We start from the raw sequence: 15,296 nt of genomic DNA, 5'->3' as shown, positions 1-15,296 counted from the left end.
CTGCACACCTATGTTCATAGCAGTATTATTCAAAATTGCAAAAAGATGGAAATAATCCAGGTGTCCATTAACTGATGAGTGGATAAACTGTGGTATATTCACACGATGGAATGTTATGCAGCTGTAAGAAGAAATGAAGTTGTAAAGCATGACAACATGGATGAACCTGGAGGACATTATGTTGAGTGAAGCAACCCAGACACAAAAGGACAAACACTGTATGATTGCATTTATATTAACTAAATATATTGTGTAAAATATTGTATGAATCCACATATATAAAATGTGAATACAAATTAATTTATAAAGATGAAATTTGATTAGTGGTTATGTAGGGCTAGGGAAGGCATGCTACATGGTATGGAGTTTTTCTTTTTGGAGTAAAGAAAGAATTCTAAAATTTTTTGTGATTATGAATGCAAAACATTGTGATTATACTAAAAGCCATTGATTATACACCTTTGGTAGATCATATGGCATGTGAATATATCAATAAAACTCCTTAATAAATAAATGTGTAAGAATAGCCAGAAACAGCAGCTATGTACAGCAGGAAAAACATAGATTGAGTGGTAAAGAATTTTTTTGTCTGTTTATTATTATTGAAATATTGAAAATGCTCTGATTGAAGTGATGAATACACAACTATATGTGATTATACCAAATACTCTTGACTGTACACCGTGTATGAATTGTATGCTTTATCAATATGTATGAATAAAATTGGTGTGTTAATAATTCATAGCAGCTTTAGTTGTAATAGCCAAAAATTTGTCAATCTGAATGTCCTTCAGGGATGAATGTTAAACAAATAGTGGTATTACTACTCAGCAATAAAAACATTTTTTTTAAAAGATTTATTTATTTATTTATCTCCCCTCCCCTCCCTCCACCCTGGTTGTCTGCTCTCCGTGCCTATTTGCTGCGTCTTCTATGTCCACTTCTGTTCTTGTCAGCGACACAGGAATCTGTGTAAAAACACATTATTAACACAGGCAACAACTTAGGTGGATCTCTAGGAAATTATGGTGAGCGAAGAAAAGCCAATCTCATGATGTCACATACTGTATAATTTCACTTCTTTAACATCCTTGAAATGACATTAGTGGAGGCCAGTGGTCAGGAAAGGAAGAATGGGGGAGAAGAATGGGCATGACTACAAAGGAGTAACATGAGGGATCTTTGAGGTGATGGAACAACTCTGTATCTTCACAGTAGTGATAGTTACACAAATCTGCACGTGATCAGATTCCATGAAACTACACACACACTCACACAGAGTGCATATAAAGCCAGTGAAATCTGAGTAAGTTCTATGGATTGTACCAATATCAATTTCCTAGTTTTGATATTGTACTATGGTTATGTAACATGTTAATTGGAGGAAACTGGGTGAAGAGTACACAGGTCCTCTCTGAACTATTTTCACAACTTCCTATGAATCTTTAACTATTTCAAAATAGTTTTTAAAAAGTTAATCCTATTGAGCCTCATGGTTTTAAATACCTAATTCAAATAGCACCCACCCATTCCCCCTCTCCCCCGTAATTCTCCTAGTCTCACTGAAGTTCACATTTGAGTAAAGACCTGGAAAGTGGGAGATCTACTGTCTTGTGCCACCTCAGCTTCCCCTATGGGGGCAGGGCAAGTCTTTAGCCTTAGAAAACAGCAAATGTAAAGGTCCTAAGATGGGAGTTCTTGGAATGTTGAAGATCAAAGCTGCCAGTGTGGCTGGAGCATAATAAGCAAAGTATCCAAGAAGAGTCTGGCTTTTGCTCTGAGTAATGAGAAGCATTAGAAGGGTTTTGAGCAGCGAGTGAAAGTGATCAGACTTTAACAGGATCATTCTACCTGCTGTAGTGCAAACAGGTCAAAGGGAGGAAGGGGCAGAAGCAGAGAGAACAGGAAACTATGACAATTTTTTTTATCACAATAATTCAGGTGACATGATTGTGACTTGGATCTATGTGTTGAGAAGTGGTCATATTTAGAATACATGTTGCAGGTAGAGCTGACAGGATCTGCTGATGGACTAAGTATGAGTTGATAGTAGTCAAGAGAAGTAACTGAAATTGGGAAGACTTGGAGGAGGTGTAAAGTAGAGAAAGAGAAAATACCAGAAACTCAAATTTGGACATGTTAAGTTTGAGGTGTCTATTAGAGATCCAAATGGAGATGTTCACTAGACTGCCCTATCTAAAACTGTTCACAGTGCAATGCTGAGAATTACCAACCTCAGTTTACACAATCTTATCTAGTTGTATTATCTCCAACCGGATTGTATTACTTCTCATTATCTAAATTGACCTTTTAGGAAAGCAGATGTGGCTCAGAGGACTGGGCTTCTGCATACCACACGGGAAGTCACTGGTTCGGATCCTGGTGCCTCCTAAAAAAGACAGCAAACTGGCACAACAGGATGGCGCAGCAAGCTGACACAAGAGACACAAGAAGAAAAGAACATAATGGGAGACACAATAAAGCAGGGAGTAGAGGTTCCTGGTGCCTCCTAAAAAGAAGACAGCAAGCTGATCCAATGGGCAGGTGCAGTAAGCTGATGCAGCAAGATGATGCAACAAGAGATGTGGGGAGGAAAAACAGAGTAAGACACAACGAAGCAGAGAGCAGAGATGGCTCAAGCAATTAAATACTCCCCTCCCACATTGGAGGTCCCAGGTTCAGCTCCCAGTGTCTCCTAAAGAAGCAAGGAAAACAGACTCAACAAGTGAAAAACAACAAGGGGGTAGGGAGAAATAAATTTAAGAAATAAATCTTTAAATAAATTCACTTTACTTCTTGTCTATCCCTCCTACTATAACGTAAGGTTCTTGAAGTTAGGGACTAGTTCACGCCTGTATCTCTAATGCCTGACAGGCTCTCAAAAAATATTTAAAGCACTCTGAAAATCTTAAAGGCCTGAACATTTGAAGATGTGTACTGTTTGATGCACCTGTGCTAAAACAGGTATAGTTTCTAAACTTTCCTGCACATTGGAAGCACCTAAACGTTTCAAAAGTACTGATGCCTTAGTCCCACTCCAGAGATGGTGATTTGTCTGGGGTGATTGTTCTGTGTGGATGTTTGGGAACCACTGTACTATGGAACTTTATATATATATAATCTTAGTCTTTGTTAAAGTGCATAATAATTATTTCAATAGGTATTAACTATAAAGGAAATAAAACCTTCCTGGAATAGTGTATCCTAAGTTTCCTCTTCTTTGCCTGATCAATTATCCTTGGTTATTCTCTCTTCCTTCTGATCTTTATAGTCACTTACTCCATGGCTTATACAAGATTATGGGTTTCACAAATCTCTTTTTCAGTATGTCTTGGATTCTCAGCCAAATCTAATCCACTATAATGTGCAGATGTCTAATATACTCCCTATACGCAAGTAGCAACTTGACAATTGTGCTCTCCTTTGAAATCCAACTCTTTATCTCCATCTCTATTTGGCTATGTTCTCAACAATTCTCACCTAGATTGTTGACCTGGACTTTCAGCTCATCAATCTCTGCTTTGCTTTTCACACTTTTGCCAAAGAGATCTTTTTAAAACCACAAACTCTTCAGACAATTTAACCTTCAAGACTTCCTTGTAGTCTCTTTAGTGTGGTATTCAATGTCCTTCATAGATGGTCCCTATTGACTCCTTCTAGCTATGTGATCTTGGGCAATTCTCCAAGATGTCTGCCTCAGTTTTTTTCATCTGTAAAATGGCAATAATAATGGTATCTCCAAAGCAAATGTGGCTCAAGCAACTGGGCTCCTGTCTACCATATAAGAGGTCCAGGGTTCAATACCCAGGGCCTCCTGGTGAAGGCAAGCTGGCCTGTGTGATGAGCTGGTGCACACGGAGTGCTGCTCCACGTAAGAAGTGCTGCCCCGGGCTTGAGTGCTGCCCCATGCAGGAGTGCTGGCCCATGTGGACAGCTGATGCAGCATGATGACACAACAAAGACAGACAGAGGAGAGGCAATAAGAGACGTAGCAGACCAGGGAGCTGAGGTGGCCAAGAGAATGATTACCTCTCTCCCACTCTGGAAGGTCCTAGGATCAGTTCCCAGAGCTGCCTAATGAGAATACAAGCAGGGAAACGGACTTGGCCCAGTAGTTAGGGCATCCGTCTACCACTTGGGAGGTCCGTGGTTCAAACCCCGGGCCTCCTTGACCCGTGTGGAGCTGGCCCATGCGCAGTGCTGATGCACGCCAGGAGTGCCGCGCCACGCAGGGGTGTCCCCCGCGTAGGGGAGCCCCACGCGCCAGGAGTGCACCCGTGAGGAGAGCCGCTCAGCGCGAAAGAAAGTGCAGCCTGCCCAGGAATGGCGCCGCCCACACTTCCCGCGCTGCTGACAACAGAAGCGGACAAAGAAACAAGACACAGCAAATAGACACAGAGAACAGACAACCAGGGGAAGGGGGGGAATTAAATAAATAAATAAATCTTTAAAAAAAAGAGAGAGAGAATACAAGCAGACACACAAGAACACACAGTGAATGAACAGAGAGCAGACAATGGATGGAGGGGAGATTTTTCTTTGGGAAGAAAAATAATGGTACCTAAGTTTATATATATATAGGACTTTGTGTGAAACATAGTAAGTGCTCTAAGAGTTATTTATATTATTACTCAGTAAACCACTGTTCCTTAAATACCCCTCCCATTGTACCACTTACGGTTAAAGTAAGTTCTAAACATCACCACCTTCGTCCCTTTGTGAGGTGGAAAAAGGGCAGACCTTCACTACTTCTGGTTATAAAGCTTTGGGAAAGTTACTTAAAACATCTCATAGGGAAATGGATGTGGCTCAACCGATCAGGCTCCCATGGCCTCCTGGTGAGGATAAGCTGGCCCACATGGCAAGTGGCCCACGCAGAGTGCTGGCCCATGTGGGAATGCAGCCCCACGCAGGGGAGCTGCCCTGTGTGGGAAGGCCACCTTGCAGGGAAAAAGCCAGCCTGCGCAGGAGTGCTGGCCAATGCAGAGTTGGCACAGCAAGATGATGCAACAAGAGACACAGAGGAGAGAAAATAAGATGTAGCAGAACAGCAGAGTTGAGGTGGTGCAAGAGAGTAATCACCTCTCTCCCACTCTGGAAGTTCCCATGGTCAGTTCCCGGAGCCACCTAATGAGAATATAAGCAGACAAAGAACACAAAGTGAATGGACAGAGAGTAGACAACGGGGGAAACGGGGGAGGGGGGAACAATAAATTAAAAAACAAAATCTCACATACAAAACAGGGACCATAATATCTACAGTGAAGGACTGTTAAGACACACAGTAGGTTGTTGTGAAAAGAGTAGATGCTCAGGGTGTTTCCTCCCCTCTGCTAAGTGAAATTTTATTCAGCCTACAAAGTCCAGCCAGAGGTCATTGGAGAGAAGCACCCCTAAACTGCCCCGTATTTTCCCTTTCTGAGTATTCATACTCTTAGAACATAGCTCACCCAGTTCGCTATTGAATTTCTTTCCGAATTTCCACAGTATTAGCTTCTAGAGACCTTTACCTTAACGTCCAGGACAGACTTGGGCTTTAATACATCAGATTAGGGAATGCATAAACCTACTCAAGAACCAGTGAGAATGATGTCCAGATCCACTCAGGCCATTCTGTTTTCATATTGAGGCCCCAGAGAAATATCTTCTACTTCTTCTGCTATAATGTTTTGCACTAGTTATTTACCTGTCCTGTTTTCTCCAATGGACTATGAACTCCTAGCATTATCTACATTGTCATTTTCCACATAGAAAGTGCTCTATATTTAACTAATGAAGTGACTGACAGGATGAAGGTACAGTTCAGCCTCCCTGGATCTATTAATTTCTTTTAGATCCTTCTCAATGATAAGGGGATAAAACAGATGATCTTTTAAATCCCAACTTAAGGATTTAAGTCGTGGTAGCTTTGTTGTCAAAAAATACTCCAAGGAAATCAAGATAACTAAAATATGCCATAAATTTAATATTGACACTAAAACATTTAAGGTAGACAAATAATTTTATTTCATACATGCAAATACATGTCAAGTACTGCAAACTTTTTCCATCAATTTTCTCTCAAACACTGAAAATCATGATGCTCTATTCTGTGAACAGCCAAAGCTAATATCTCTTCACTTCAGTGCTACAGCAAAAACACACAGAATTCACTCTTTGCTATTCACTACCATCACAACCCTCATGTTCCATCTCTGCCCCCCCCATACGCAGGCCTTATAAATCCTAGCCTTCCCCCATTTAATCCTATTCCTATAGCACAAAGGGAAATATTACAATTTGGAAATTCAAATTGAAATAAATGGAATAGAATTTATTCCCATATATATTCCCCATTTCATTGTACAGAATTTTTTAAATTATAGTTTTAAATAGAAGCTGAGTATATGCCTTAAAAATGAGCATTAAATCCATCTTAGAGATGGTGCCTGCTTTTTACATGATGGGTGTACACCATCTTTAATTTCATTTACATTTCAATCGAACAATAGATTTGCAAAGAAAATGTCTAATACAGACGTAAAAATATTCACACTAGAGCTTCACAATCGGTTGTACAATTGACAAACAGGCCTCTTTTCCCAAACTTTCCAGCTAAGCAAATTTATAAAATGTAATCAATGCAACAAGAAAAACATTTCTCTTTCACTTCCAGGGAAAAGAATATGCAATAAACAGTATAAATGCAGACAGCAGTTGCTGCAAGCTAACCACGATACTCCCAAGTGGCTGTACAGTGGATATATGCAGTACGAATAAAAGCCACATGTGTTGTATCACAACTACAGTATAATTGTTTGCCCAGCTAAGAGAATGCATGCACTTCCATGCCTTGGGTTATAATGTGAGGCCTAATTCTTGACAGGTTGATGGCATATGTGCAAATGACCTTGGCTTTTGGCAGTACTAAGTGCAGCCAGTGTCTGTGTTTCACTGGTTTGGGGATACCTTTAAATTTTTATTAAAAAGAAAGAAAAAAAGAAAGAAAGGCCAATTTCAGACTTGGGGATAACTGCTCTTGGAGTAAAAAAAAAAGACTCCACTCAAATGTGGGGTGTTCTAATCTGTGGCTTCAACTCCTTGTATTCTCTTGCCTGCAAAAGGATACAAAGAAACTGCTAGTGTAAGGGAGTTACTAGCAAATTTAGTCAATTTATCCAGAAAATGGGATACTCCTTGAGCATGTTCCTTTGTGTTCTGCTTACAGAAGGGGTCCCTATGTAGAAGGAATTATAGTAAGTGATCCCATCAACACGCTTCATTCACTAAAACACAAGAAACTAATATACAGTTGCAATGCAACTTTCCCCTTTAATGCACCAATACTGGTGACAGTCTGTTCAGAAAATGACTAAAAGAAGCTAGGGAAGAAATACTGAGATTCAAAGTGGAAGTCACATGCTGAATCTGATCAGTACAAATTCCACCCCTATTAGTAAGACAACATAGGCTTTAACATCTAAATTGCAAAAAGCAAGCTAGATGGTTTTTTTTAAAGCAACTTTTTCAAAAGTTTAAAAGTTCCCATTTTAAATTCCTACAAATTGCTATGCATCCTGTGATTCTCTCAAGGCAGCATATAAAATTTGGATGTGCTTTATATACTTACATCATCTCAAAATTTGAGTGAAAGTGACAAGGTCCATACAACTGGAAAACTTCAGTTATACTATGGGAAGTTTCATTTATTATTCTTTTACTATAGTAAACAGAAACCAGGAAAAAAAAAAACAGTGTCACTGGCCTAATGAACTACCTTCTCTCAAAATTGCAATGCACAATTTTCATGCATGACACTGGTTTATCATATGCCATTGAAAGTAAGTTATGGCAGCAAAGACAAGGGAATCTGCTTTATTCAGGTACCAAGTAGAAGAAATACATATGTAACTTTCTCAGAATTCAAAAAATGAAATGAGATCATAAAAGAAAACTACTGATACTATGTTCACAGTATCTAAATGAGGCACACAGACTTTGAAATGAGGCTTAGCAATGGGGTGAGAAACAAAAAGAATGAAAAGAAAAAATCATCACTTTCTTGCTCTCCAGACTACAGCCCAGTTTTACCGATCAGACCTATATGCAATATGCAGATTAGTTAACAACATTACAAATTGCCTCTTCTGTTGCTCTACATCTTTTGATTCCAAACATGTATATCACAATGTGTTGGTAAAAGCATCAAATGACAGGAAATGCCCCCAAATTTAAAGACATAACCTGGGTCTGATTTGTAACTTTTTCCTTTATGACCTTAGTAGACACCCTTTTGAAGAAGGATCAGATAATGTGCTCTCTATTCTAAAGTGTCAGAGAATCAATGCCTTTACTTCATGTGACAAACAGAAAGATGGCCACTACAGAGAAAAAGGATGCAATATACAATAATCCCAACCCAGAAACAGTTCCTATGTTGTTAGTGAGAAAGACAGTAAGTTTTTAAGAACAAGGAGGTATTGTTTTATGGGATCACCTGCAAGACCAGCATTATTTTAATATGAATGTTCTAAGACATACCAATAAAGTTGGCAGGTATATACATATACTTATGCAAATGTAATTTCACTGGCAAGTAGGCAAACACCTAAGCAGTTTATCCCAACCCCTTCCAGCAGAGCGCAACCAAATTTCAAAATTTCGATTTTAAACTTAAAAAGATAAGGTTAAATACACAAAATCAATTTATGTAGTATATATTCACCCTCAGAAAGTGCTGAAGATGTTTTGTGTAGTTCTGTTGCACAGAGGGTTCTTTCCCTGAGGGCACATAAGGAGCTCTCAAACTGTTAATAGGTCTCTATTTTGTAACAAAATAGCAATTTTAAAATCTTAAAAAAAAATACATTACCTTCAACATGGAAGATCTCACTATTTAAATATCCATGAAATAGACACACTGGTTTGCATATCCTTTTTGGAATTACAAACAGCAAATAAAGTACATTGGAAGCATTTCAAGTGTAATAAGCACATATTTATAGAAAGGTTCTGACATAAATTATTTAACAATCATGTGCCTGTAATATCCTAGACTAATTTATAAGGTCAGAATAAGTTAATGCAACATGGTTTAAAACTCTTGTTCCTATTCATTTCAGGTTACAGAGTGAAATAAATAAAATGTCTTTGTAAGGATGGGGAGCACTGGCCATGGCAAAAGGTACAGTACTAACCTAAGGAAACTAAGATGAGCTCTACTGTGCTGTTATGCTATAAACATCTTCATACATTTGAGTATTAAATAAATGTGTAAGATCTTCCATACTGACATCAGAATATCAAAATTACCCCATTGTTTCTCAGGTATATTTACAACTTATCAGTCACCTTATGAGCATGTTCATTAAGACATGTATCAAACACCAATATTTACTCATTCTGATCAAGAAATTTCAGGGAAATGTCAACCCTCCCACCCCTGGAAATGTGCACAAAACTTTTTTTTATCAAAATCTTATCTGATACAATGCTGTGGTTTTGTAAAACAACTAAATAGCTCAGACGACCAATAACATGATCCTGTTTAAGCATCTTGCTAGCAGGAAAAGCCCTTACATACAGTACACCTGGTGAAAGATCAGCTTGGCTTAAAATATTCCAGTACAATTTTCAGAGTAAACAACTTCACAGAAGTTAATTAAAAAATAATAACAACAATAATAAAAGTCAAACTAATCTTAAAGAAACAGGAGAAAAACAAAGAGACAAACTGTAGGTAAGATCACTAGGAAGAAGTAAGAAGTGCCCAGCTTTGGTTTTCAAAATGTTGACTGAAATGTAGGCTTCAATAGAATACCTTCCAAAAATCTTGGGCATGACTGGTTGATGCATGAACATACTGCATACTTTCAGATGTCAAAGTCAAAACAATTTTCAGTCACATTTTAGCAGGGCAGAAATTATTCATGTTTTTAAGTATGAATAAAGTTTACCAATGTTCTATTATTACATGGTTCATATTCTTATCAAACGAACAGTAAGAAAACAAGCAAAATGAAACCTGAACATGAAGTAACAATAAACAATATTTAACGAAGATAATGCAGTGAACATCCAAATTAATTAGTTTAAATTAAAAACCCAGCAATACCATCTTGTTAGTCAGTGCAAACGCTACATACAGGGTTTTTCTCAAGAAAGCTGAAAGCACCTGATTCTTTTGCCAAGTCATCAGATTCAATAATGTACAGGCTTAAATCTGCATTTTAAAAAACTGCCATGACATTAGTGCATAATTTATCAAAATTGTAAAAACGATTCTGCATAACTTAGGAGAATTTAATATCTAGTACACCAGCGGAAAGACTTAGGCACTTGGTTATATTTTTAATTACTTACTTCAACAAGTAGCCTGTGTATAAATATTAATAGTAATAAAGCAGAAACTATTCTTGAAAAATGGAAAATTAAAAAAAATTTCAATGCTACAGATAAAAGCACTGCACCACACTCCTACATATAAATGCAGTAAAGAAAGCTAGTGTATAACCCTGTAAATTTCTATTGTAAGAATGCTTAGCTTCACTCTTCAAAGTAAAAAATAAAAAAATTTTTTTTAAATCCATGCAAATTATCATGACAGAAGATAAATAAAGCAGCTGGAATGAGATGGAAATTTTTCCTCAGTGAAACATAAAATAGAAATAAATAAGTTAAGTCTACTTTCACTAGATGTATCATTGTAGGATCCTGCTAGTTTAATAACTGAGTTGTTAGTTTTCTATACAAGCCATTTAAAATAGGAAATGGCTCAGTTACTGCACCGGATTGCTACAAACTCATAAAAAGCTGCTTGAAGCTTAATTTAAATGTTGTCCAAATTCCAATCACTTCTGGAAAGTGAACATGTTATCCTAGTAAATTATTATTTTTTTCAGAATGCTAATGCAAGAGGGCTTGAAGTATCAAAGAGTCCACAGGAAATGGATGCCCCCAGTAATATCTTTTTTTTTTTAAAAAAAATATACATTATATAATATATATTATATATATAAAAAGCTAGTGTAAATGTTTCCATGGTGTGGTCACTAATTTGAAAGATGAACCTTCTTTCAGCTGTTAACCATCTTCCCATTTGCAACAGGTTTTAAAAAGTCACTTTTATCTTCAGACATAACATGAGTTTTCAGAATCAGGTTGCCAACACTGACAGATGTGGTGATGGGGAGGCAATTTGCATTATTAATGGACACTGGGAGTGGCTGGCTAAAGCAAGAAGTTACCGGCAGAATTGTTTTTTGCTCCTCCCTGTGGGGGAAAAAATGACATTGAAAACAAATTAGCTTTCACAGTGAAAACATATAGAGAAAATTTGAATGCTTATGAACAATTTTACCAAAATTTCAGAACTCAAAGCAAATGCATATCTTTATTCACTGAATCAGGTCACCAAAAAAGTAACATTTTCCAAAAGTTTTAATAAGAAACTGAAATACTGGTAAATTTAAGGCCACACAAACCATGAAGTTCAAGATTAAGCCTATAATAGGGCTTACTTTTCTGTAGCAATTACACAAAATGGCAATATTAAAGCCATAAAAATCTTAACATGATTTTCTAAAAAGAAATCTTCATCCTAGGTTTTAATTTTCTATTTTGTAGTCTATAGGTTTGGCTATCAGACTGAAGAATCTGATGCTAGAGTGCAAAGTCTTACTTGCATCCCAACAAAGAGCAAGTTTCAGGCTACTAAATATATCTATACAATATAGTAGTATAGTATAATAGTGTTAATAGGCAATGATTTGGACAATCCAATATATAAATTCCCCTCACAGTGTAAAGGCAAAAATGAAACTCAACGGTACATCTGTTACCCACTGGTTATGAATTTTCTAACACTCACAGAATCACATGGTCTTCACCTAAACTCTGCCTCTTCTGCTCTAGTGATTCCTTTTGATGCTGCTGGACTGGATGCCCATTTTCTACTACTGTCCCATTCAGCAACTGATCATTTTGAGAAGTAATACCAAGTTGTATGTCCAGGATCTCCTAAGAAAATAAAATTTCTTAATCTTTCAGTTTACAAGTATTTTATACTTCATTTTCCAATGGAACAAAACCTCCTAAATATCTAATTGTGGCACTTACTTCAATTTGTTCACCTTGTCCATCAGGTTCATCAGTATCAAGTGCTGAAAGCTCTAACTCAATATCTCTATCAGGCTTAGTATCTGCTGTATCTTCTGTAAAATCACTCTGTAAATTTAAAAAAAAAACAACACTGATATTATAGCTCTGGAAACTGGGGTTTCTGGTTTAAATTAAAATGGAATCCCAACAATATAATTAAATAATTATTTAAGAAATCTGGGATCACAACTTTATTTTAACTCAAGTCTTCAAAACAATTATCTATCAGGAAAAGGTACAATAAATGTATTATTATTGTATAAATCAAAGTACAGAAGCAGAAAATTTAACAAATACATTAAGCATGAAGCTGAGAGGTTCAATTCTTTACCTCTCCATTTCTCAATTCAATTTCCTTGCTTAGAAGATTTAAGGTAAGGTGTCGGCCTTCATCCAGGGAATTCCACTTTTGTTGCATGGCCAGAGCATTGGCCTCCCTCTGAAGAAGTAATGAGTTACTCTTGGCCTATGGAAGAAATGAAGATTAACAGCTTTCAACCACAGCTTTCACTTGCAATTTTTCTTAACCCCCCCCATTGGTTTGCTTGCTGTCTGCTCTGTCTTATTTTTATTTATCTTCCCCCCCCTTACAACTTGCTTGTTGTCTGTTCTCTCTGTCCATTCACTGCGTGCTCTTCTGTGTTTTTTTTTTAATTTGTCTCCCTTTTCGTTGTGTCACATTGCTGAGTCAGCTCTCTATGTTGCTTGCATGCCAGGCAGCTCTCTGTGGTGTGCAGGCAAGCTGCCTTCACAAGGGGGCCCCGGGACAAAAACCCAGGGCCCAATATGGTAGATGGGAGCCCAACTGATTGAGCCACAGCTACTTCCCTGCAATTCTGCTTTTTAAAAATTTAAGTCTGAGAGACATAGAGCCTACCTGCTGAAGTTCAATGCTCATAAGGTCTCCAGTACTGGAATGCTTTCTATGACCAGATAAATCAGTAACAATGAATCTGTCCCTTTAAAGAGAAATATTTTTATTGTAGTAAAATTGAAACGAATGAAGCAACTAAAGCAGTAGACTATACATTTTAGGTAACAGATCATTCTTTTTTTTTTTAAAGATTTATTTATTTCTCTCCCCTGCTCCCCCACCCCCCACCCTGGTTGTCTGTTCTCTGTGTCTATTTGCTGTGTCTTCGTCTTTGTCCGCTTCTGTTGTTGTCAGCGGCAGGGGAATCTGTGTGTCTTTTGTTGCATCATCTTGTTGTGTCAGCTCTCCATGTGTGTCGCACCATTCCTGGGCAGGCTGCATTTTCTTTCGCGCTGGGCTGCTCTCTTCCATGGGGCTCCCCTACGCCAGGGACACCCCTGTGTGGCAGGGCACTCCTTGTGTGCATCAGCACTGCACATGGGCCAGCTGCACACGGGTCAAGGAGGCCCGGGGTTTGAACCACGGACCTCTCATGTGGTAGATGGACGCCCTAACCACTGGGCCAAGTCCGCCACCGTAACAGATCATTCTTGAAATCTCCAGTCATATACCAAATGTACACTTAAAATTTTTTCAGAAATTTGTTGCATAGCTCAAAGTATATTCATGAAAAACTGAGGTTAGAATTTGTACTCTGAGGATATATACAAGTCTGAGAAAAGAGAATTGTAAAGAATTAAAAACATCTTTACCGTTCAATATAGTGTGCTGATGGCGTGGCCTCATTTCCATATGAACTCCACCGTGAATCAACAGCATTGACATAAGGGACATAGTCTATAGAAATGTAAAAAGAAACAATCACACCAGTATATATATGTGAATGTATATTTTTTCTTTTTTTTTAAAAAAAAAGAGCAGTTGGTTTACAGAAATATCATACAGAAAGTAAACAGGTCATATATACCTCACCCTTCACACAGTCTTTGTACTATTAACATTTTGCATTAGTGTGGTACCTTTGTTACAAATGATGGAACAATATTATTATACTTATATGATTAGCCATAGTCCACAGTTCATATTCTGGTTCACTCTTTATGTTGTCACTTCTGTTTTTATTTATTTTTATTTTTTGAATGTATACTTTTTAAAAAACATCTATTATTTTATTACAGTAGCCATGTGATCCTGGTGAAGCCATTTAACTCTGAGTACTGTGGATGTTAAATGGAGGGAAAAATTCATACCTCACAGGGGGAGGATGAAAAAGCAGTGCCTAGAACATATCAGGCTAGGTTAAATGGATTACCAGATACACTGATGGGCTTAGTCGCACTTCCTTGGGAAGCAGTGGCTTGGACAGGATCCGTGGTATGGTAACCTGTACGGGACGATCTGGAAATTGCACCCCATTTTGAGATGATAGGTCCATCACTAAAAGGAATTATTGGGTCTTCTTCTTTTGCCCTTCTCTGAGTTTCAAATAAATGCACTCTTCTTTTAACATCCCCACTGTCAAGGTCCTGCATAAACCAAAATAAAAAATAAGAAAGTAAATAAATAAATAAATAAATAAAAGGACTACTGGGAATTGCTTCAGTTAGTAATACCAGTTAGTAATACCCAATACATGCTATTAAATAAAAGATAATTACAATTTCTGGTGAATTTAATATTAGCTCTAGATCTCAATTATAATCCATTAATTTTAAACCACTGAACTATATGCAAATAGTTTAAGTATTAAATATATTTAGTTTCAGACTTACCCAAACATAACCCTGCTGCTTACAGATGAGTTATACAGTAACAATATGCAGATGAAAGCATTCAATTATTCTTAGACTTGAGTCAACATGCATTATTCCCTCCCCCACAAAATCATACCATTAAAACAGCATTTGAATTAGCAATTACATCTTTGGGCTCTGAATCGATGGCATTTATACAGGAGCCTATGGTGCCACAAGACCAGGGAGAATAATGGGAAAGATGATCTTCTTCATATTTTGTACCACTCATACTTTCAGAGAACTGATTGGGGAGGAAAAAAAGCATAGCCAATTAGTAAGAAACTTAAATTTATAAACTTGTAACTAATGTAGTTAACAATATAGTATATATAAGATTTCATAGTGAACAATTATACTTTCAATAACTAATAATAAAAACCTCTCATAAGCAAAACAAATAGTACTTACACTATTTGTATTTATTAGTAGCAAATAGCATGCCTTCTCTTTTTGCATTGTCCTTTAAGTATTCATAAGGAACCCTTAAC

General features: G+C 37.3%; 1 protein-coding gene across 4 annotated transcripts in view; it reads right to left on the bottom strand.

Annotated features, from left to right (window-relative positions):
- Positions 1-842: 842 nt before the first annotated feature.
- The window catches only part of RC3H2 (ring finger and CCCH-type domains 2), a 71,056-nt gene continuing 56,602 nt past the window's right edge, over positions 843-15,296 (bottom strand). The window contains exons 14-22 of one of the 4 annotated variants that reach the window (XM_058302428.2): positions 14,903-15,049; positions 14,325-14,538; positions 13,765-13,849; positions 13,016-13,097; positions 12,470-12,604; positions 12,097-12,204; positions 11,849-11,997; positions 11,226-11,250; positions 843-968 (exon numbers count right to left, since the gene is read on the bottom strand). In XM_058302428.2, coding sequence (XP_058158411.1) covers positions 870-968; positions 11,226-11,250; positions 11,849-11,997; positions 12,097-12,204; positions 12,470-12,604; positions 13,016-13,097; positions 13,765-13,849; positions 14,325-14,538; positions 14,903-15,049 — 1,044 coding nt within the window. In that variant the 3' untranslated portion in view covers positions 843-869. Of the gene's footprint in view, positions 969-7,838; positions 11,251-11,848; positions 11,998-12,096; positions 12,205-12,469; positions 12,605-13,015; positions 13,098-13,764; positions 13,850-14,324; positions 14,539-14,902; positions 15,050-15,296 lie in introns of those variants that run through there. The other 3 variants (XM_058302429.2, XM_004463435.5, XM_004463434.5) reach the window with 3 other exon arrangements.

This window comes from Dasypus novemcinctus, chromosome 8 (genome assembly GCF_030445035.2).
Source record: "Dasypus novemcinctus isolate mDasNov1 chromosome 8, mDasNov1.1.hap2, whole genome shotgun sequence".
Classification (NCBI taxonomy): Eukaryota; Metazoa; Chordata; class Mammalia; order Cingulata; family Dasypodidae; genus Dasypus; species Dasypus novemcinctus.
Note: the sequence above shows the minus strand (reverse complement) of the source record. Positions and strands in the feature narration are given on the sequence as shown.